Here is a 25,049-nt window from a genome sequence, read left to right as displayed (position 1 = left end):
AGGCGGAATATCTGTATAAGAACTATACTCAATCAACAGTAGTGTGTGTCCCTTGTGAATGTTTAAAGGGAATATATAGTGAATTTTTAAAACATATTTTATCATTTTATTATAGTTTCCAGTAATTAAAAATAATAAAATGAATGTATATATAAAATATGTATTTTTATGTATTTTCATTTTCAGCCAGCAGGAGAAGCTCTAGGCTTCTTTTAACATGTTTTAGGTTCTCCTTCTCTACTTTGCTGAAAAAAAGCCAGTTGTTTATAGAACTCAGAAGCTCAAGATGAAATGTGCATTCCCAGTGAAAGAGTCAGACCATTGTCCTTCCCCCTCCCAGCCTGCTCTGTTCATATCAAGCCCTACAGTCTACCAATGTTAGATGATTGCAATTGTTTTTGGTGGTGCGCAGTCATGTTGGAACAGGAAGGGGCCATCCCCAAACTGTTCCCACAAAGTTGGGAGAATGAAATTGTCTAAAATGTCTTAGTTACATAGTTACATAGTAGGTGAGGTTGAAAAAAGACACAAGTCCATCAAGTGTTACATTGTATATCCCTGTATGTTGCGGTCATTCAGGTGCTCATCTAATAGTTTCTTGAAACTATCAATGCCCCCCCACTGAGTTTTAGGTGGTCAGATAATTACAGAGTAAGAGGAAATAAATGTGTGATCCTTCATCTTCAGATAGTCTTGTAAGGTTTATCAGCAACTCAAGAACCTTGTCTAGTAATAAGATTGCATTTGGGCTGACAAGCACTCATGAGTAGACAGTCTAAGAGCAAAAAGTTTTCAGAAAAAAATAAAATAAAAAAAGTCTGTGTCCTATGTCCCTGGTATAAGAACATGGAAGTAAATACAGCAGTAAATCTGTTCTCTCAAGAAACACACCAGATCAACCCATATTCAGACCCCATTACCATGGCATCACATTTGTATTTCTATTTTATACAGGTGGACTGGTTGATACAAATAGCACCGTGCTTGTTAAAGAAGGACAACCTCTCATGCTAAATTGCTCAGCAATTGGCAAGAAAATAGCCAAAGTGACCTGGATTAAGGGAAATAGTCAAAGTTTGGTGTGGTCTACTATTACCATCACACAGTCTGAAGCAGATACTTACAAATGCCTGGCATGGGATGAGCATGGTTTCATTGAAAAACACCTTCAAATCAGGCCACAAGGTAGAAACATGTGTTTTAATAATGTATTCTTATTTATATGTAGTAATAATAAAACTGCCTGACCAAATGCCAGGTAAAAGCTAAATAAAAAAATAAATAAAATTAACCGCTTGTCGACCAGCCACCATCATTATACTGCGGCAGGTCAGCTCGCTCCCGTGAACCGCTGTACGGGTATGTAGGCTCCTTTAAGAGCTGCCGGAGGCACGCGCCCGCTGCACGGAGGGGGGAGGGAGCCGATGCATGTGGCCGGCGGATGCGATGTCCCGCCGGCCATCTGCGATCGCTCCACGGAGAGCCAGAACGGGGGCCTGTCAATGAAAACAAACATCCCCGTTCTGTCAGGGGAGTAGAGAGAGATCATCTGTTCCTAGTGATCAGGAACAGCGATCTCTCTCCTCCTCCAGTCAGTCCCCTCCCCCTCACAGTTAGAAACACCTCCCTAGGGAACCCATTTAACCCCTTGATCGCCCCCTAGTGTTAACTCCTTCCCTGCCAGTATCATTTATACGGTAATCAGTGCGTTTTTATAGCAATGATTGATGAATGAATGTCATTGGTCCCAAAAAAGTGTCAGATTTGTCTGCTGCAATGTCGCAGTCCCACTAAAAATCACTGATCACCGCCAATACTAGTAAAAAAAAAAAATTATAAAAAAAATGCCATAAATCTATCCCCTATATTGTAGACGCTATAACTTTTGCGCAAACCAAACAATATACACTTATTGCCATTTTTTTTACCAAAAATATGTAGAAGATGAAGAAATGAAGAGATGAAGAAATTTGTTTTTTTACATTTTTTAGGGGGATATTTATTATAGCAAAAAGTAAAAAATATTGTTGTTTTTTTTTTCTTTTTTTTGTTTATAGGGCAAACAATAAAAACCGCAGAGGTGATCAAATACCACTAAAAGAAAGCTCTATTTGTGGGAAAAAAATTAATTTTCTTTGGGTGCAACGTCGCATGACTGCGCACTTGTCAGTTAAATTGACGCAGTGCCGTATCGCAAAAAATGGCCTGGTCATTAAGGGGGCAAATCTTCCAGGGCTGAAGTTGTTAAAAAAAAGTGTTCAAAGATTTTTTTGTTTTAAACTAATGGTTAATAAAACATTATTCAATGGTCTGCTTTTTTAATAAGCAGTATTTGCTGCTAACATACCACCCAGCACTGGGCTTTAGAACTTGGAGCTATACAAAAGCATTTTTATTAACATTTTTAGTTTACATCATGTTTGCAAGAATCCACACACATCAATTAGTAAGCTTACTTCCTTCTAGCCAAACCCTCAGCAATATATATATATTTTCATAATTTATGAAATGTATAATTTTCATAATTCTGTTTCCATTACAGTTACCAAAACAGAAGACAAATCTCTGCTTTGTGGCAAAGGTATAATATCTATGTCTGCATATTTGACTAAATAAAGACCTGATTAATTAGTTAGTGGTAAAGGTGCCACATTTCCACTTAATTATTTACATGAAGCTAAACACTAATACTGGGACTGATTAATCAATTCAGATCTCACTCCTATACACTTTCTATGGATCAGATTTTTTTAAAATAATCATTCATCAGGATTCATTTAAAAATTTCTGCTATGAAACAGTTTATTCATCAATAACTTGTCATTATTTGAAATTACAAAGTAATACATCTTTTGTAAAAACATGCAAGACTTTCTTTTGATGATACTGTCAATAGACCAAAAAATGCAGACTAAATTGTATTGTTTAAAATTACACTACGATTTTGTTTCTTTTACAAAGCATTGCAAAGTTATTTACAAATAAAAGAAACGCCTTTTTATTCTTTTTTTTATTATTATAAATTATCCTGTTGACGCTATTGATGATACATATGTGAATAAAAAGGAGAGAATTTATGAACCAGACACCTTGCTTAATTAAATATATATATAAAGACAGATGGGGATTGTACCCAGGAGAATATCTGCCTTTAAATGCAGCCACTTGCAAGCACCCAACTCAGGGGATCATGGGTGGGTGTGTTCCTCTGAATTAAGAAGCATATCAGAAACAAAAGGGTAAAGGGAAAAAAGAATTCTTCAGTGAGGAACCAGCAAGCTAGCAAAAATATAAATTTATTTGGAAAAAATTATGCCACATATACACCTGACAGTGTCAAAAAAGTATATTGACTGTGAATAAACCAAATACCACCACTAACAATAAAATAGACAACGTTGTCTAAAAACAAAGAACAACATACAGATGGCCACCAACACACATACAATCACATCTAGTTGGCTAGTTGGGCTTGCATCGTCTCGTGTATAATGTCTCTAGATTGAGGTAGGAAGCCAAGAGGTGACGGTATGCAGCCGTGGATAAAGGGATGCCGCTGTGCCCACTGCCGAGGACAGACTTAAATGTGACTATTGATATAGACAACGAGGGTTGCTGATGATAGCACTTGCGATTAAATAGTCCACCACAGCTGATGGCTTGTACGGACGGCTGTGTGGGTGCTATGCAAAGATGTATGGAGGAGTGTGTGCCTGTATAGATGTTGATGTATAGAGACAGCGTATTAGCTGGATCAAGGGAATAAAATGACACGATCTCACCAGACCATGGACATCAGGATACATCAGGCATATTAGACACTCCGATCCTCCTCAGGTTGTCTCAGGCTGTCTAAGTCAGCTGGATCATCCTCTGATCACTTGTGAGTAGCTGGTAAGTCCATGTAGATGAATGCCCGTCAGGATAGTGGAGATAGGGGAACGTGGTAGCGTGCCGCTTGGCTGCGGTATAACGCCACGGTTACTTCCTGGTTCCGTGCGGTAGGGCTTTCGACATGCTTTCGACAGGGCTTGAGCGGCTTACGCAGAGTAGCGAATCAGATCCCCAGAGCTGGTGGGTGGGTCTGTATGGGTACTACATCGAACGTGATGGCGTCATGCTGACGCGTTTCATCCGTCAAGGATTTCTTCAGAGCATGCGCAGTGATTACAATAGGCGGCTTATATAGCCATTCCAATTGAAAACGTAGGTATGTCAGCTGACAGTTGTCTAGGTAACCACGCAACAAATAGACGGCCATTCAGATCATAGGACAACAACAGATAATAATGCATTGGGCCCGTCCGTGGGTGCAGCACCCCCTTGGAGTATAACACAAATAATTAAATAAATGAACTAGGGAAATGAAGGGGGGATGGGAAGGGGAAAGGGGGGGAAGAAGAAAAAAAAAAAAAGGGGGACACTTTGGTTAAGTAAATATTAGAGTGGGCAAGTCAAGGGCAGAGGGGTATGAGGAGTCTCCCCCCAGCAGTTATGATGTAAGAAATACTGATAAATTACACTCATTATTTAACCTATGTGGGGACATACTGTCAAGGGTATATATCCACATTTTTTCTTTCTGGCAGAGAATCCTGTCGAAGTCACCCCTTCTAAGGGGGAGATTTAATTTGTAGATACCCTTGACAGTAAGTCCCGTGGGATCACCACCGTGATGGTTAAGGAAGTGTAGGGGGATGGGACGCTCATCATCCTTACTAAGTATGCTCTGGACGTGTTCACTGATTCTGATCCTGAGTTTCCTCTTTGTCTTTCCCACATATTTTTTTCCACATGGGCATGTGAGCATATAAACCACTCGTGTGGTATTGCAGTTGATAAAGTTGTGAATTCTAAACTGTCTCTCACCATCAGAACCAGTGAACACGTCCGTGCGTTCCACATACTTACATATGCTACATCTGCCACACTTGAACATGCCCTTTAGAGGTGGGAGTTGTGTGAGCCAATTTTGACTAAGTGACCTATTGTATTCAGAATGGATCAGGTGATCCCTGAGATTCTGAGAGCGTCGGGCTGTGAGGAGAGGGCGTTCTCCTACAATTTCACCGAGCACAGGAGAGCCTGAAAGAATATGCCAGTGATTACCAAGAATGGTTCTGATTTGTTTCCATTGGGAGCCATATTTGGTAATGATCCTGGGGGGCCCATGACTATCTTTAGAGGCCTTGGGCTTTTTTCTAGTAAGAAGTTGATGTCGGTCCGTCTGAATAGCTCTTTTCTTAGCTGTTCTAATAGACGCATGGGAATAACCCCTGTCTCGGAATCTACCATATAGGTCCCTGGCTTCTATATCAAAATCCTGTTGTGTGGAGCAGTTTCTACGAATACGGAGAAACTGGCCCACAGGTATACCTCTGATTAATGATCTTGGGTGATCACTTGTGGCCTGGAGGAGTGTGTTCGCTGCCGTAGGTTTTCTGTACGTTTTGGTACTAATCCTCCCGTTATCAGCAGTGAGAGTAAGATCCAAGAATGGGAGGGTGTGCTGATGGGCTGTATAGGTAAGTCTGATGTTCCGGTCGTTGATGTTAAGTTCATCCATGAACAATACCAGTTCCTGTTCAGTGCCCCCCCAAATCATAAGTACATCATCGATGTACCTCAGCCAGAGGCGACTGTGGCTGAGGTACATCGACGAGTGGTAGACACACTCCTCCTCCCACATGCCAAGGTGGAGGCATGCATATGAGGGAGCCCAAGGTGCCCCCATTGAGGTACCCCTGATTTGTCGGTAGTAGGTCCCCATAAATTGGAAGCAATTATGCTCCAATAGGAATTGGAGTGTGTCACAAATGAACTCGTTTTGATGTCCCAGATGTGGGAATTTCTTTTCAAGAAAAAATTGAATTGCTTTGAGTCCCCAAGTATGGGGAATCGAAGTATATAAGGATTCGACATCAATACCAACCAACATGCCCGGTGTCCTGCACATATGAGGGCAGGTCAAATACCAGTTCTTTAATTAATGCATCAATGAATTTACCCGTTTTTTCAAGGGGACCATTCACTGCAGAGACAATGGGCCTACCGGGGGGGGTTGGTTAGGGACTTATGGAGCTTGGGTATAATGTAAAAGGTGGGTGTGTTAAACTGAGACACCTTGAGAAAGTTAAACTCCTTTTTGTTAATTAATTTTTCCTCCAATGCTAGACTTAGCTGGTAATTTAGTTCATTAACAATATCAGGGAAGGGATTTAAATCAAGTTTGTGATAAGTAAGTTTGTCACTTAGAAGTCTGAGTACCTCAGTTTCATATTGGTCCTCAGTAAGGAGGACCAGGTTACCCCCTTTATCACTACCCTTAATGACAATACCAGGGGTCTCCTCTAGTTCTTTTAGGGCCTTTCTTTCGTCTCTTGTGAGGTTGTCTATACCTTTATATTTCCAGTTGACCTTAGATAAGTCTCTTTTAACTCGTGCCAGAAAGAATTCAATGGCCTTATGTTTGGACAGCGGAGGCATTTTGTCTGATTTGATGGATAAGTTAGCCGAACGTGTCAGGGCATCCTGCACGGAGGATATCTCTGAGTCAGAGTCAGAGTCCTCATTTTCTAGTAGAAGTGAGACAAGTGCATCCAGGGCCTCCCTTTCCTCTTTATTTTGGGTATCTTGATTGGTTTCAGTATATTTAGACAGATGCCAATATCTAAATAAAACTTTTCTTAGATAAAGGGAGATGTCCTTATACACTTCAAACTCATTCATCCCTGATTTAGGAGAGAAAGAAAGGCCCCTGCTGAGCAGGGAGAGGTGATGTTGATTCAGGGGGAACTTGGTAAGGTTAACTACCTTCATATCTGTGATGGAATCTACTGCTAATTCCTGAATAGTTATGTCCTGTTTGTTTTCTTCCTCAACTGTCTTTGGCTTTTGCGGGTTTCCCTTTGTCTTCCCTGGTGACCTGGGGGTGAGTCTGGGGGTATTTTCCCTTTTCCAATTACTTTGTTTTTCCCTGTAGTAATTAGGGGGTTGTTTATTGGTGACTGGTCCCTCTCTAAAAAAGTCACCGAGAGATCTCTGCGATCACTGTCACTATCAGTCGAAGAGTATTGTTTACGGGTGGTCTTAGTGTTGGCTGAGCTATTACTCCTTCCTCTATTTTTACGCGAACGACTCCTTCCTTTATGGATTGTGGGATCAAACAGATCACCACTTTCAAGGTCAAGTAAATTTTGTTTAAATTTTTCTTGTTTGTGGATTTTAAGATTTCTCTGGGTTTTCTCTACTTCTTTTTTGAGGAGCTCATTTTGTTTTTCAAATGAGGGGTCTGTTTTAAAAGGTTCGAGTAAGCTGACACTGTTATCTATCTCAGCTTTAATTTCCACAAGTTGAGCCTGTTCCTCATCAACAATCAACTGCATAATCTCAAGACCTCGCCTTAGACAGCTAGCCTTCCATTTCTCTATGAAGCGTGGTGTGTGAAGATGTCCAGCTGGAGTCACCCGTTCTCTCAAGCCTCTAGGGACAATTCCATTCTCAATATGAGATTTTAGTGATGAAATGTCCCACTTCCTATTCAGGAATTTTATAGTTAATTTTTTATGGTTCCTGAATAGGGTCTGGAGAGAATCTTCACATGAGTTTGAAGCCGCTTGTTGAGAGGAAAAGGCAGACTGGATTTCTCAATCAATGTCCTCATCAAGAAGATAAGCCATGTCACGAAGAGGGGAAATTTTTAGATAACCAAGTGTGGGGAAGAGAAAAAAAAAAAAAAAGGGGGGGGGGAGGAAGGGAAGGTGGAATGCACCAAAGGGCGGGCCCACTTATAAAACGTGTGTGGTCAAGGTACAGTCTGGTGTGCGTGGTAGCAAAGTGGGGTTCATAAGGGAAGGGAAGTATGATCCCACATAGCAAATATGAATAAAAAGGAGAGAATTTATGAACCAGACACCTTGCTTAATTAAATATATATATAAAGACAGATGGGGATTGTACCCAGGAGAATATCTGCCTTTAAATGCAGCCACTTGCAAGCACCCAACTCAGGGGATCATGGGTGGGTGTGTTCCTCTGAATTAGGAAGCATATCAGAAACAAAAAAACAAGGTTTTTTTTTTTTTTTCTTCTTCCCCCCTTTCCCCTTCCCATCCCCCCTTCATTTCCCTAGTTCATTTATTTAATTATTTGTGTTATACTCCAAGGGGGTGCTGCACCCACGGACGGGCCCAATGCATTATTATCTGTTGTTGTCCTATGATCTGAATGGCCGTCTATTTGTTGCGTGGTTACCTAGACAACTGTCAGCTGACATACCTACGTTTTCAATTGGAATGGCTATATAAGCCGCCTATTGTAATCACTGCGCATGCTCTGAAGAAATCCTTGACGGATGAAACGCGTCAGCATGACGCCATCATGTTCGATGTAGTACCCATACAGACCCACCCACCAGCCCTGGGGATCTGATTCGCTACTCTGCGTAAGCCGCTCAAGCCCTGTCGAAAGCATGTCGAAAGCCCTACCGCACGGAACCAGGAAGTAACCGTGGCGTTATACCGCAGCCAAGCGGCACGCTACCACGTTCCCCTATCTCCACTATCCTGACGGGCATTCATCTACATGGACTTACCAGCTACTCACAAGTGATCAGAGGATGATCCAGCTGACTTAGACAGCCTGAGACAACCTGAGGAGGATCGGAGTGTCTAATATGCCTGATGTATCCTGATGTCCATGGTCTGGTGAGATCGTGTCATTTTATTCCCTTGATCCAGCTAATACGCTGTCTCTATACATCAACATCTATACAGGCACACACTCCTCCATACATCTTTGCATAGCACCCACACAGCCGTCCGTACAAGCCATCAGCTGTGGTGGACTATTTAATCGCAAGTGCTATCATCAGTAACCCTCGTTGTCTATATCAATAGTCACATTTAAGTCTGTCCTCGGCAGTGGGCACAGCGGCATCCCTTTATCCACGGCTGCATACCGTCACCTCTTGGCTTCCTACCTCAATCTAGAGACATTATACACGAGACGATGCAAGCCCAACTAGCCAACTAGATGTGATTGTATGTGTGTTGGTGGCCATCTGTATGTTGTTCTTTGTTTTTAGACAACGTTGTCTATTTTATTGTTAGTGGTGGTATTTGGTTTATTCACAGTCAATATACTTTTTTGACACTGTCAGGTGTATATGTGGCATAATTTTTTCCAAATAAATTTATATTTTTGCTAGCTTGCTGGTTCCTCACTGAAGAATTCTTTTTTCCCTTTACCCTTTTGTTTCTGATGATACATATGTGTTTTGATCAATTTAAAGTGGAGGGCCACCCTGAAAACCAAAATTGCACCAAAAAATCGTAAAAAAATAAAAAAAAAAAATTTGAAAATTTTTTTTTTTTTAAACTTACTTGAACCCTTGTTGCTAGGCAGTCTTTCTAATCTGCCTCTTCCTATTCCGCGGCGTGTCCTGTTTCTCAGTGAGCGGCCCCGTTGCCTTCTGGGAACTGTGTGTGTTCCCAGAAAACCACGGGGCCATTCACAGAGCGCCGTGCCGCTCGCTCATGCGCAGTAGGAAACTGGCAGTGAAGCCGCAAGGCTCCACTGCCTGTTTCCCTTAGTTAGGATGGCGGTGCCAGGACCCGAGAGCCGAGGGACTGGTCAGCCTCGGGCTGCCGACATTGCGGGCACCCAAGACAGGTAAGTCTACATGTTTAAGTGTTTGTAGCTGCTGACTTTAAAAAAAAAAAATTCGCTGGCCGGAATCCCGCTTTAATTATTTATTTTTTGGTTGAAAGTTTATCAGACACTGCAACCTTTTTTCATATATATATATATATTGTGCATGTAAATCACAGCCAAATTGCGTGTCAGATTTGTCCGCCGCAATGTCGCAGTCCTGCTAAAAATCGCTGATCTCCGCCATTACCAGTAAAAACAATTAAAAAATGTCCATAAATCTATTCCATAGTTTGTAGAAGCTATAACTTTTGCTCAAACCAGTCAATATACGCTTATTGCGTTTTTTTTTTTTTTTTACCAAAAATATGTAGAAGAATACATATTGGCCTAAATTGATCAAGAAATTTGATTTTTTACCTTTTTTTTGGATATTTATTGTAGTAGAAAGTAAAAAATATATATATATTTTTCAAAATTGTCGGCCTTTTTTTGTTTATATGGGGGATAAAATGGGGATATTTATTATAGCAAAAAGTACAAAATAGTGTTTTTTTCTAAATTGTCGCTCTTTTTTTGTTTATAGCACAAAAAATAAAAACCCCAGGAGGTGATCAAATACCACCAAAAGAAAGCTCTATTTGTAGGAAAAAAAAGGACATCAATTTTGTTTGGGTACAATGTCGCATGACCGCGCAATTGTCAGTTAAAATAACGCAGTGCCGTATCGTGAAGGGGGTCAAATCTTCCGCTGCTGAAGTGGTTAATATAAAAGGGAACAAATAAACAGTATCTGCCATCTAGAGGCTAATACGGGCTTGTCAACAATGAATATATCAACACAAATTTAGAAAAGAAACAGAAAACATAATGCAACACCCAAGGGTCCATCAGTTTTACAGTAAATAACATAGTAAAAGTCTTGGTAATCAATCCTTAAAGAGGAGGGCCACCCAATGCGCATGCGCGAGCGGCGCCGAGCGCCGTGATTGGCCGCTCAGTCACCTGGGACCTGTAATGGGTCCCAGATGATTGACAGGAAGGAGGAAGCAGAGCTGAGCCCTTCCTGTGCCGAGACAGAAGTGATGTCACCAGCCCAGGCACTGGAAGAGGCAGACTACGAGGGACCCCCTAGCAACAGGCATTTAGAGGTGAGTAAAAAAAATAAAAATATCCAATTTTTTTTTTTTTTTTTTTAGGATTTTTCATGTAGTTTTTTTTTTTTAGGGTGGAACACCCCTTTAATGAGTTGAGTTGAGGTATCTTGATATAGCGCGGTCTTACCCCGACGCGCTTGGCGGAGTCCCTGGAGAAACTCAGTGTGCATTTTTTCAGGCATGCAAAACTGCATGGTGGCGCAGCACCATGCAGTTCTGTGCGGCTGCCCTTCAGGTGCATTTTGGAGAAAGGGTTGGGGATCTTTTCCCTGTGTGTCCTGCAGGTACAGCAGCCTATTTAAATAAATGCAGGGACGCATTTGTGTAAACCTAGCTTTATTCTTATTGACAAATCAGTCAAAGTTTTTAAATAAAACAATTGAAGTCAATGTGATTGCATGGAATTAACTTTGCTATACAGTACTTAAATGCAGAGGAGTGATAATACTTCCTAACACATTTCTATCTATCTATCTATCTATCTATCTATCTATCTATCTATCTATCTATCTATCTATCTATCTATCTATCTATCTATCTATCTATCTTTCTTTCTTTACAGAAAACAAAGTAACAAGGTTGTATTTTCTGATCGGAATAGTGTGTGGAATGGCCATTGCCATTTTCACTATCCTGGCTTCTAAACTGATTGCCAGGTGAGTAAAAGATTACCTATTAATTTTGTAGCTTCACCTGGTTGAACTCACTTTAAAGGCCATCCATTGTGACAATATTTAAAATTGTTTTCCAATTATTTTTAGAATAATTGCAAAAAAAAATTCAGTTTGTGACTTATTAATTATTGTTAATCCTCTATTTTATTATTTTCTACTTGCATGGTACTGTGCTCCAGACAGGAGGCAACAAGGGTCAAAATAATCCATGAACACAATTGGGAGGTGCTCTTTTGGTTCTTTTCCTAATGTATTTTGAAATGTATATTCACTAATGGAATGCAACCATCCAGGAGAGCCACTGGTTCCAAGCCTGTAAGATCCTTCCCCTGCTTCAAGCTTAGAGGAATGTCTTGGTATGGGAACATAGGTCTTTCTGTGTACTGTACCTACAATGAAATCACTTGGTGATGGGAATAATTCAATTATTTAAAGCCCTCATGGCTAAGGATGTGTGCAACATTTTGCAGAACTTGGGGTCACTGAAATTGGTGGTTTGGCTGCTGGAATCTGCCGAAACTGACCCCAACTTTCAGTTGTTTGATCCTGTAGGGCAAAAGGAACAAAATGATTTAAGTGATATCATGCTGCCTACCAAAAATTTTAATAAAAATAAAGCTAGGTTTACACTGTTGCAGGTCCTGTGTTCCTGCATTCATTGAAATAAAAAGAGAGAAGGTTCGGTCGGCGGGACTTTGAATGAGGCCAATCACTATGTAGAGTAAGCATGTGGGATATAAAACACAGTATTGCTTATATGGGTTCCGACAAAAAAGGGGGGAGTTTTTTTGGGGACTTTGAATGAGAGATGTATACCAAAAAGCAGTCTTAGCAAAGAACATTTTATTACACCTTGTGAGATCATGTACAGCATACTGAATGACACAAAAATAAGAAGCATACACAGAATCACATAAAAGCAGGGCATGCTAAAAACCACATACACATATTGACGCCATGGTGCTTGGCATATCATGGGGTAAAGACTAGTCCTGCACAACATGGGTCACTGGAAGGGCTGGATGGTGTTGGAAAATCTAGAGTAAAACAATATAAAAAAACATAAAATCATCTGTATGGACAGCATGCATCTATGTAAGCCCGACGCGTTTTGTTGGGGTGTACCAACTCTTCAAGGGCGAATGCAATGGTGATCTATAAAGAAACATAACCATATGGTATAATATTGTAGCTGAATTCATTTAAATAGGCTGATGTACCTGCAGGAATTGCAGTCAATGGAAGTAATCCAGACATCGTACCATCAAGGGAAGTAATCCAGACATTCCATGTTGTTTTAGGACTATATCACTCTAAGAAACTGCGACAGTTGTTATTTTGACCCATTTTGTTTCCCTATTTTCTAAAAAAAACCTTAAAAAAAAACAAAATACCCAAAATGTGAAAAAACAAGGACAGGGATATGTATATTAACTTGGGTAGTTATATTTATATATTTTTTATCATCATTAATCACCATTATCAGGGACCATGATCATACATACTGTGATGAAGACAAGAAGAGAGTAAATCATAAACAAAGTTTATTTAAGTGACCATACATTTTTTCCTCTTTTTATATTAGATTGGTACATACAGTATTACAAACCACCCAATACTAAAAACAACAAAACAAACCAAAAATGCACTTTAAAAATATCAAGTTGTTAGTCGGAATTTATTTATTTTTTTGTCTCAAATAAACTCAACAGTCTCAAATAAATTTTTCTCAAACAAACAACAGCATATGCCAAAAAGTAAAATGATAGTAGTAACACAAAAAAGAAACACAAACAAGTTCTTGATAGCCTTAAAGTGATAATTTAAACAACATTTTTTTTAATAACAAACATATACGTACCTGCTCTGTGCAGGGGTTTTACCTAGAGCAGCCCTGACCCTCCATTTCTTGGGTCCCCCGCCTGCACTCCTGGCCCCTCCGTCCTGCTGGGTGCCCCCAGAGCAAGCAGCTTGCAATGGGGGCACTGCGCAGGCATACTCCTGAGCTGTTTCTTTGCGTGTCCATTCACACCCAGCTCAGCCCTGCCCCCATCCTCTCCTCACTGGCTCACTAACTGTGATTGACAGCAGCTGGAGCCAATGGCCAGCTTCTCCGTCAATGAGGAGGTATATACCCAGCAGAAAAATCAGGCTCAGGTAACGATTGGGGGGCGCTGCTGCACAAAACAGGTTTTTTACTTCCATGTATAGAATGCATGAAGTTAAAAAACCTTGAGCCTTTAGAACCACTTTAAACCACCTTGAACCACCAAACTTTGGCTTTCCCATGGACACCACTGTATTTTGCCTATAGGCAAAATTTTTATATAGGAAAAATATTGGCTTATCGGAATGAGTCCGTTTTACTATGATCACTCATACTAGATATGAGGTCTTTGTATCAGTAGTGTTGGGATGGAATCATTGCTACAAAGGTCCTGTGACTGTCATAGACACCTGTTTAGTTTATGAGCATCTATGAAAAGACCTCCCCTAACAACAAGTTTTTCCCAGCATTGTTGCTTTATAGTTCGGTCCAGGCCTTAAACAGACCCTTATTCCTCTGTGTTTTGTGGGCTGTAAACCATGCAATAGTACTCCATGAGTATGTTGAAAGAGTTTAAGTCTTTACTGATGAAGCTTATAAAATAACCATCAGCATCTCTATTAACCACTTCAGCCCCGGAAGGATTTACCCCCTTCCTGACCAGAGCACTTTTTACAATTTGGCACTGCGTCGCTTTAACTGCTAATTGCGCGGTCATGCAATGCTGTAACCAAACGAAATTTGCGTCCTTTTCTTCCCACAAATAGAGCTTTCTTTTGATGGTATTTGATCACCTCTGCCGTTTTTATTTTTTGCGCTATACACGGAAAAAGACCGAAAATTTTGAAAAAAAATGATATTTTCTACTTTTTGTTCTAAAAAAAATCCAATAAACTCAATTTTAGTCATACATTTAGGCCAAAATGTATTTGGCCACATGTCTTTGGTAAAAAAAATGTCAATAAGTGTATATTTATTGGTTTGCGCAAAAGTTATAGCGCCTACAAACTAGGGTACATTTTCTGGAATTTACACAGTCTTTAATTTATGACTGCCTATGTCATTTCTTGAGGTGCTAAAATGACAGGGCAGTACAAAACCCCCACAAATGACCCCATTTTGGAAAGTAGACACCCCAAGGAAATTGCTGAGAGGCATGTTGAGCCCATTGAATATTCATTTTTTTTGTCCCAAGTGATTGAATAATGAAAAAAAAAAAGTTGTCACTAAATGATATATTGCTCACACAGGCCATGGGCATATGTGGAATTGCACCCCAAAATACATTTAGCTGCTTCTCCTGAGTATGGGGATACCACATGTGTGGGACTTTTTGGGAGCCTAGCCGCATACGGGGCCCCGAAAACCAATCACTGCCTTCAGGATTTCTAAGGGCGTACATTTTTGATTTTACTCCTCACTACCTATCACAGTTTTGAAGGCCATAAAATGCCCAGATGGCACAAACCCCCCCCAAATGACCCCATTTTGGAAAGTAGACACCCCAAGCTATTTGCTGAGAGGCATGTTGAGTCATGGAATATTTTATATTTTGACACAAGTTGCGGGAAAGTGACAATTTATTTATTTATTTTTTTTTTTTTCACAAAGTTGTCACTAAATGATATATTGCTCACACAGGTCATGGGCATATGTGGAATTGCACCCCAAAATACATTCTGCTGCTTCTCTTGAGTACGGGGATACCACATGTGTGGGACTTTTTAGGAGCCTAGCCGCGTACGGGACCCCGAAAACCAATCACCGCCTTCAGGATTTCTAAGGGTGTACATTTTTGATTTCACTCTTCACTGCCTATCACAGTTTCGGAGGCCATGGAATGCCCAGGTGGCACAAACCCCCCCCAAATGACCCCATTTTGGAAAGTAGACACCCCAAGCTATTTGCTGAGAGGCATGGTGAGTATTTTGCAGCTCTCATTTGTTTTTGAAAATGAAGAAAGACAAAAAAAAAAATTTTTTTTTTCTTTTTTTAATTTTCAAAACTTTGTGACAAAAAGTGAGGTCTGCAAAATACTCACTATACCTCTCAGCAAATAGCTTGGGGTGTCTACTTTCCAAAATGGGGTCATTTGGGGGGGGTTTGTGCCACCTGGGCATTCCATGGCCTCCGAGACTGTGATAGGCAGTGAAGAGTGAAATCAAAAATTTACGCCCTTAGAAAGCCTGAAGGCGGTGCTTGGTTTTCGGGGTCCCATACGTGGCTAGGCTCCCAAAAAGTCTCACACATGTGGTATCCCCGTACTCAGGAGAAGCAACAGAATGTATTTTGGGGTGTAATTTCACATATTCCCATTGCATGTTTGAGCAATATATCATTTAGTGACAACTTTGTGCAAAAAAAAAAAAAAATAATAATAATTTGTCTCTTTCCCGCAACTTGTGTCACAATATAAAATATTCCATGGACTCGACATGCCTCTCAGCAAATAGCTTGGGGTGTCTACTTTCCAAAATGGGGTCATTTGGGGGGGGTTTGAACTGTCCTGGCATTTTATGCACAACATTTAGAAGCTTATGTCACACATCATCCACTCTTCTAACCACTTGAAGACAAAGCCCTTTCTGACACTTTTTGATTACATGAAAAAATTATTTTTTTTTGCAAGAAAATTACTTTGAACCCCCACACATTATATATTTTTTTAAAGCAAATGCCCTACAGATTAAAATGGTGGGTGTTTAATTTTTTTTTTTCACACAGTATTTGCGCAGCGATTTTTCAAACGCATTTTTTGGGGAAAAAACACACTTTTTTACATTTTAATGCACTAAAACACACTATATTGCCCAAATGTTTGATGAAATAAAAAAGATGATCTTAGGCCGAGTACATGGATACCAAACATGACATGCTTTACAATTGCGCACAAACGTGCAGTGACAACAAAATAAATACATTTTTAAAAGCCTTTAAAAGCCTTTACAGGTTACCACTTTAGATTTACAGAGGAGGTCTACTGCTAAAATTACTGCCCTCAATCTGACCGTCGCGGTGATACCTCACATGCATGGTGCAATTGCTGTTTACATTTGATGCCAGACCGACGCTTGCGTTCGCCTTAGCGCGAGAGCAGGGGGGACAGGGGTGCTTTTTTTTTTTTTTTTTTTTTTCTTTATTATTTTTTTGCTTTTTTATCTTATTTTAAAACTGTTCCTTTCATTTTTTTTTTTTTTTAATCATTTTTATTGTTATCTCAGGGAATGTAAATATCCCCTATGATAGCAATAGGTAGTGACAGGTACTCTTTTTTGAAAAAATTGGGGTCTATTAGACCCTAGATTTCTCCTCTGCCCTCAAAGCATCTGACCACACCAAGATAGGTATGATAAAATGCTTTCCCAATTTCCCAATGGCGCTATTTACATCCGGCGAAATCTAAGTCATAAAATGCTCGTAGCTTCCGGTTTCTTAGGCCATAGAGATGTTTGGAGCCACTCTGGTCTCTGATCAGCTCTATGGTCAGCTGGCTGAATCACCGGCTGCATTCTCAGGTTCCCTGTTGAGACAGGAGAGCCAGAGAAAAACACGGAAGACGGTGGGGGGGGGGGCATTCTCTCCCACTGCTTGTAAAAGCAGTCTAGAGGCTAATTAGCCGCTAGGATTGCTTCTACATGAAAGCCGACCGCTGGCTGAAAAGAATGATACCAAGATGATACCTAAACCTGCAAGCATCATTCTGGTATAACCACTCAAAGTCGTGAATGCTGTACCTGAAGACAAAAAAATGGTTAACAATAAAGCACAGTAAACGGTAAAGTATAAATAATTACATACCTGAAAAACAAACATGATAAAACATAATAACAATAAAACATTGCAGAATAGAATACAGTAAAAAAGAGCAGAACAATAGAGAGAGAATAAAGAGAGAGAGAACAATAAAACGACAACTATTATTTTTTATTTTATATTTTTGTTTGTGTTTTTTTTTTTTTTTTTTTTTACACTTTTTTTGTAACTGTAACTTTTATAACTGTAACCGGTTCCAGGTTCGGGTCTCTCAAAATGCGATGGCATCTTGGGAGACCCTGTGAAAGTGTGCCTAGTCTGTGGAATGCTGTACCCTACGCTAATACTCAGCTAGTGAATGGTAGCGTTCAAAACATTCACCAATGCAAAGACCAGGATTGTCAGGACAGGAGGGACAATAATAGTGGGTGTCACGCCTATATCCGCGCTTGCTGCAGACACAACATCTTTTTTGGGGGGGTTCGTTGGGTAGGGGTACTCGGGAGGACATAAAAATGCCTCTCATGCAGCCGACTGCATTTGGTTGGGGATGTGAATGGGGGAAGTACGGGCGCTGCAGAAGTGGTGGGTTCCCAATTAGGATTGGCGAATGCACCAGGAAGGGCACTATGGGCATGACGGGCCTGTGTTTGTCTTCTTGGTGGCAGCGGGACACTATTTGTGCTTGCCACCTCACCAGCTTGAACTGCACTTATGGGACTCGCCACGTCACCAAGTGTTACTGCAGTGCTGGTTTGACTACGACCGGGGTGTACTAGGCCGCTGGCGCTTGCCAGTTCACCAAAACGCTACCAAAAAAACTGTTAACGATCGCAGGGATCAGGCCTGACTCTGCGAACGCTGCAGTTATGCATTTAGTGTTTTGTAAGTGACAGTGATCGATCGATACTGCACTTGGGTGGGCTGGGCTGGGCCGGGCGGAGGGGCAAAACGCAGGTGCTAGCAGGTATCTGGGCTGATCCCGCTAACACTGCGTTTTTGGGAACCCTAAACTGCTGGGGACGCCAGTATAGATCTGATCGGATCAGATATTGATCAGTTCAGATACTATACCACTAAGGGAGGTGTACAGTGCGTGCGTGGGTGTTAGCGCTACTGGCACTAACCTGACGCTGCCTGGGGCTGGTGCTTGCCAGTTCACCAAAACGCTACAAAAAAAACTGTTAGCGATCGCAGGGATCAGGCCTGACTCTGCGAACGCTGCAGTTATGCGTTTAGTGTTTTGTAAGTGACAGTGATCGATCGATACTGCACTTGGGTGGGCTGGGCTGGGCCGGGCGGAGGGGTAAAACGCAGTTGCTAGCAGGTATCTGGGTTGATCCCGCTAACACTGCGTTTTTGGGAACCCTAAACTGCTGGGGACGCTAGTATAGATCTGATCGGATCAGATATTGATGCGTTCAGATACTATACCACTAAGGGAGGTGTACGGTGCGTGCGTGGGTGTTAGCGGTACTGGCACTAACCTGACGCTGCCTGGGGCTGGTGCTTGCCATTTCACCAAAATGCTACCAAAAAAACTGTTAGCGATCGTAGGGATCAGGCCTGACTCTGCGAACGCTGCAGTTATGCGTTTAGTGTTTTGTAAGTGACAGTGATCGATCGATACTGCACTTGGGTGGGCTGGGCCGAGCTGGGCGGAGGGGCAAAACGCAGGTGCTAGCAGGTATCTGGGCTGATCCCGCTAACACTGTGTTTTTGGGAACCCTAAACTGCTGGGGACGCTAGTATAGATCTGATCGGATCAGATATTGATCTGTACAGATACTATACCACTAAGGGAGGCGTATGCTGCGTGCGTGGGTGTTAGCGGTACTGGCGCTTATCTGACGCTGCCTGGGGCGACGCATATCACCGCCGGGCGATCAGGGGGCTAAATCTTTATTCGGTAATAAACGGCGGGTGCCCTGACATTATAAAAAATAAACAAACTAACCAGCGTCACCCGTAACGGTTATACAGTGATCAGTGGTGAAAGGGTTAACTAGGGGGCAATCAAGGGGTTAAAACATTTATTAGATAGTATATGGGGGTCCCTGTCGCTATAAAACTCTGACGGCGAACCTAAATATTTACGTCCCTAACTAGCATCACCAGCGACACTAATACAGCGATCAGAAAAATGATCGCTTAGCGACACTGGTGACAGGGGGTGATCAAGGGGTTAAAACGTTATTAGGGGGGGTTAGGGGGGTACCCTAGACCTACAGGGGGCCTAACACTCACTGCCCTGACACTGTAACTGTCACAAACTGACACCAATACAGTAATCAGAAAAAAAAAAAAAAACCTGCTTGGTGTCAGTTTGTGACGGGGGGGGGTGATTGGGGGGGGATCGGGGGGCGATCGGGGGGGGGATCGGGGTGTTTAGTGTGCCTGGCATGTTCTACTGTGTGTAGTGTGTTGGTGCACTTACATTGCAGTCTTCTCTCCTCGGCCCGGAACGGAAAATACCGAGCCGAGGAGAGATGACATCATTTCCTCTGCCTCTGTGTACAATACAGAGGCAGGGAAATGATCCCATTGGCTGAGAGCGATCGCGAGGGGGGGGCCACGAATGGATGGCCTCCCCCTCACCTCCGATCGCCGTGGGAGATTTGCCGACCGCCGCAGGCACCGGGGGGGGTCCGATCGGACCCCCCACCCGCGGGCAGGCAAGGACGTACATACACGTCCTTTTGCCTGCCTGTGCCGCTCTGTCGACGTATATAGTCGTGCGGCGGTCGGCAAGTGGTTAAATATAATTACTAAAATAAAAATCTACTGCAAGTTTGTATATGATATTTAATTAATCATTCATACTACTTTTAGGAAGTATTTCAAAATGAACATATGTTTATGTGTACCTATGGAGTATGAACCAACTAAAGAACCTCCTGAAGAAGACAAAGTAAAGGAAAATCTCGAGGAAGTGTATATGAATATTGACAAACCAAAGCCCATAACCAAGGTCAGTAGACTAACAGAAGGTTACATTGTTATACTTTCTTTCATATATATTAATATTTACTGCAGTTTAACCTCCCTGGCGGTAATCCCGAGTGTGGCTCGGGGTGAATTTTCATTACCAAAAGTGGTAACCCCGAGCCACACTCGGGATCGCATCGCAGTGTCCTGGGAAAGTTACTTACCTTGTCCCCAGGATCCTGCAATGTCCTCCTGCTGTGTCCGCAGGCTGTGTACTCTGCCGGATTCTCCGCGTGATGTACTGTGTTCCGGGCTCCGTTCCCTGCGAGCGTCGCAACGCACGGGGGAGGAGCCCAGCAGCAAATTCAAAAATTGCAAAAAACATAGCACACAATACATTGTAATCATTACTGTATCAAATCATTTCACATCCCTTTTGTCCCTAGTGCTTTGTCCAGTGCCCAGTTTTATATTACATATACTGTTCTTTCTGGCTGGAAACTTGAGATTGTCCAAGGCAACCAAAAAGCGTCCCTTTACGTCAAAAGCGGTTTTAGACCAGCTAGAAAACAGCGATAGTGATTTAGAATCACTTGCAGAATTGAGCGATAGTGATTTGTGGGGAAATTCGTCATCAGACACTGAACGTAACGACAGCTAAAACTCTGCAACTGAGCAAATTTCAGTGTTTTTGATTTGATTACATTATTGAATACATTTTATTAGTATTATATTATTATTTGTTTTAATTATTTATAGTTATTTATTATATTATAATTTATGATTTTGTGTTTCAAACTTTATCACACCTGGGATGTCTACTAGACTCTTGTTTGGACAGATTTAAGTGAGTTATTACTAAAAATGACAGGCCTACAATGTAAAACGCCAAATTTCCATGCAAAACAATGTATTGATTTGAGACGCAAAAAACTGACATAATCATACTGCCAGGGAGGTTAAAGCAGAGCCTGTGGTAGGAAGATCAAGACAAACAGCCGCAGAATTGGGAGCAAACAGGCTTACATTTCCATTCCAGTTTCCTGCATAAACCGAAAATGTCTTTCATCTTTCCATTGTGAAGATCATTGGCTTGTCCTTTGGACCTACAATCCTGCAATCCCTACATTACTTTAAACATCTAAGTTTTGCAGCTACTCCCTGTACCTTTTGTCTCCCAGTATTATTTGGCAAATGTAGCACAGTACCCCTACATCATTTCAGTCTGAAATCCATTCTATGGAACCTGCTCAGATTATAGAGGTAGATTGGTGTATCTCAGAGCACATAGCATTCACTGCCAAGTACTACGGATTTTAGTTCTCACCTGCTTGGCTGGAGAGTTTGCAGTTGCTGCTTGCAGAAAAAGATATTATTTCAAGCTGAACGCTCGCCGGAGAAAAATAGTATTAGGCTCTCTTCTCACTTCTATGAGAAGTTCTATGACCCAGTTATACTTGCCATCATCCTTGGTCCTCTAATCTTCTGCCTTGCCAATTCTAGTAAAAGAGATTGGTCAACTGAAATCACTCTGCATGCCCCCCTCATGCCAAGGTAGGCTTGTCTATCATGTAATCAGTGCAGGACCAATAGAATGGCATCTTTTCAAGGTAATACGCAGCATCCATATAATGGAGATAGGATGTTGGCCCATCCAGAAGTACCCTCATACTTTGTAGGAATGAAGAATGGGGGATTAAAATGCTGGACCATGGATGAAGGTATGCATTACTGAGTCATTGAAACCAAAATCAAAAAGTTAAAGAAAAAAATTACTGGGAATAGGGTAAGGGCTAAACACTAATGTTTTTATTTTCCCTAGCCAAAGTTCAGCTTTACAGTGTATGACCCTCCAAAACTTTTTTTCTTCAACCTTCTTTGAAAGATTAGATTCTTCCTTGCTTACCCTCAGAGCAATATTGGTTTTACCAGACAGAAAGTGAGGGAATATTTGAAACAAAGACAAGAACACCAAAAAAAACTAACAAAGGTTCTAGCTTGTCTACTCATTAACCAGTCACTAGTCTTACTCTATAAAACAATAAGCAAAAATATATATTTTTGCAATACCACTGTAGATTTTCCAGTAAGCGTTTTTGGCAGGGAATTGTGTGATGACATACTGTTTGCCTAAAATCCAACCGTTAGTACGGTCCTTCAGACAATTGCTGTCCAACTTTCCACCAACAAATGTTGGATGGCAGGCTAGTAAATTTTCGTATCGTGTGCACAAAAGTCCGTCACATAAAAGTCCAAAGTACAAACACGCATGCTTGGAAATAATACTCACCATTAGCAGAAGGTGCCCAAAGGGTGGCGCTCAAGAGCTGAAATTCCACGTAGTACGTAACTATGTTTGTGTTTGTTGGGCGACAATTGTGTACCATTTGTATGTAAGACAAGTTCCTGGCACACGCCCTTCGGACAAAAGTCTGACGCTTTGTTGGCCAACAATCTGATCGTATGTATGAGGCTTTACTTCCTGATTGGTGAAACTATTGTCACAGGAACAGCAAATGAGGGGAAATCTTTATAATGGAGCCTCAGATAACAATAAAAAACCTTTACTCTGAGATCCCAAAACAACTGGTCAAGTGACAGAATGCTTAGAGATTCAAAAAGCACTTTGTCACATGATCTGCGATGAAGGGAAAGATCAGTCGACCATATGCCTATACAAAGGGCGCACTAGGGATAAGTTTCTATAAAAATATTTCCACAAACTATATACTTACTTTATCTTAATTTGTTTTGTTATCAGACATCTGATGATGCCAAGAAGCAACAGGACTCAAACAACAACCCAAATGACCAAGAAGAGATTCTTTACTCAAACATAGTTTTTTCAAATCAACCCAACAGGACCTTACAAATGCAACCAGAGACAGAATATGCTGAAATAGTCAAATAGGATTGGACAGTTTATATACAGTGGGGACGGAAAGTATTCAGACCCCCTTAAATTTTTCACTCTTTGTTATATTGCAGCCATTTGCTAAAATCATTTAAGTTCATTTTTTTTCCTCATTAATGTACACACAGCACCCCATATTGACAGAAAAACACAGAATTGTTGACATTTTTGAAGATTTATTAAAAAAGAAAGACTGAAATATCACATGGTCCTAAGTATTCAGACCCTTTGCTGTGACACTTATATATTTAACTCAGGTGCTGTCCATTTCTTCTGATCATCCTTGAGATGGTTCTACACCTTCATTTGAGTCCAGCTGTGTTTGATTATACTGATTGGACTTGATTAGGAAAGCCACACACCTGTCTATATAAGACCTTACAGCTCACAGTGCATGTCAGAGCAAATGAGAATCATGAGGTCAAAGGAACTGCCTGAAGAGCTCAGAGACAGAATTGTGGCAAGGCACAGATCTGGCCAAGGTTACGAAAAAATTTCTGCTGCACTTAAGGTTCCTAAGAGCACAGTGGCCTCCATAATCCTTAAATGGAAGACGTTTGGGACAAACAGAACCCTTCCTAGAGCTATTGGGGGCCAAATGAGCTATCGGGGGAGAAGAGCCTTGGTGAGAGAGGTAAAGAAGAACCCAAAGATCACTGTGGCTGAGCTCCAGAGATGCAGTCGGGAGATGGGAGAAAGTTGTAGAAAGTCAACCATCACTGCAGCCCTTCACCAGTTGGGGTTTTATGGCAGAGTGGCCCGACGGAAGCCTCTCCTCAGTGCAAGACACATGAAAGCCCGCATGGAGTTTGCTAAAAAAACACCTGAAGTACTCCAAGATGGTGAGAAATAAGATTCTCTGGTCTGATGAGACCAAGATAGAACTTTTTGGCCTTAATTCTAAGCGATATGTGTGGAGAAAACCAGGCACTGCTCATCACCTGTCCAATACAGTCCCAACAGTGAAGCATGGTGGTGGCAGCATCATACTGTGGGGATGGACAAAAACCTTCTCCAGAGTGCTCAGGACCTCAGACTGGGCTGAAGGTTTACCTTCCAACAAGACAATGACCCTAAGCACACAGCTAAAATAACGAAGGAGTGGCTTCACAACAACTCTGTGACTGTTCTTGAATGGCCCAGCCAGAGCCCTGACTTAAACCCAATTGAGCATCTCTGGAGAGACCTATAAATGGCCGTCCACCAACGTTTACCATCCAACCTGACAGGACTGGAGAGGATCTACAAGGAGGAATGGCAGAGGATCCCCAAATCCAGATGTAAAAAACTTGTTGCATCTTTCCCAAAAAGACTCATGGCTGTATGAGATCAAAAGGGGCTTCTACTAAATACTGAGCAAAGGGTCTGAATACTTAGGACCGTGTGATATTTCAGTTTTTCTTTTTTAATAAATCTGCAAAAATGTTAAAAATTCAGTTTTTTTCTTTCAATATGGGGTGCCGTGTGTACATTATTGAGGAAAAAAATGAGCTTAAATGTTTTTAGCAAATGGCTGCAATATAACAAAGAGTGAAAAATTTAAGGGGGGTCTGAATACTTTCTGTCCCCACTGTATATTTAACCATTTTTTGTTTAGCCCAAATCATCATTTGGACAGTTTACAGCCAAAAGGAAGATACATTGCCATGAATAGTCTACAGAAGTTTAATGTTGGATACTGAAAAAGAGCAGAGAACCTTACGAGTAACGGAAGCTTTTCATAAAAATTCATCACCAATTAAATATTGAATATTATTTGAAAATCATTAGCAATTATTATCAGTGAAAATATCATGTTGTAAGATCCAAATCCAGATTTTTGTGTTATTATTCGGAACTAAACAGATTTTTTTAAAGTTCAAGAAGGCACTAATCATGACAAGGGAAGAGCAAGTTAAAGCTTGACTCCAGCAAAACTTTTTTCT

At 41.3% G+C, this 25,049-nt stretch overlaps 1 protein-coding gene across 2 annotated transcripts in view; it reads left to right on the top strand.

Annotated features, from left to right (window-relative positions):
- The window catches only part of LOC141110482 (uncharacterized), a 41,335-nt gene extending 18,118 nt beyond the window's left edge, over positions 1-23,217 (top strand). The window contains exons 6-10 of one of the 2 annotated variants that reach the window (XM_073601843.1): positions 955-1,185; positions 2,543-2,581; positions 11,371-11,464; positions 20,115-20,253; positions 22,972-23,217. In XM_073601843.1, coding sequence (XP_073457944.1) covers positions 955-1,185; positions 2,543-2,581; positions 11,371-11,464; positions 20,115-20,253; positions 22,972-23,121 — 653 coding nt within the window. In that variant the 3' untranslated portion in view covers positions 23,122-23,217. The remainder of the gene's footprint in view (positions 1-954; positions 1,186-2,542; positions 2,582-11,370; positions 11,465-20,114; positions 20,254-22,971) is intronic. The other variant, XM_073601844.1, reaches the window with a different exon arrangement.
- Positions 23,218-25,049: the final 1,832 nt, after the last annotated feature.

Source organism: Aquarana catesbeiana, linkage group LG10 (genome assembly GCF_042186555.1).
Source record: "Aquarana catesbeiana isolate 2022-GZ linkage group LG10, ASM4218655v1, whole genome shotgun sequence".
Lineage (NCBI taxonomy): Eukaryota > Metazoa > Chordata > Amphibia > Anura > Ranidae > Aquarana > Aquarana catesbeiana.
Note: the sequence above shows the minus strand (reverse complement) of the source record. Positions and strands in the feature narration are given on the sequence as shown.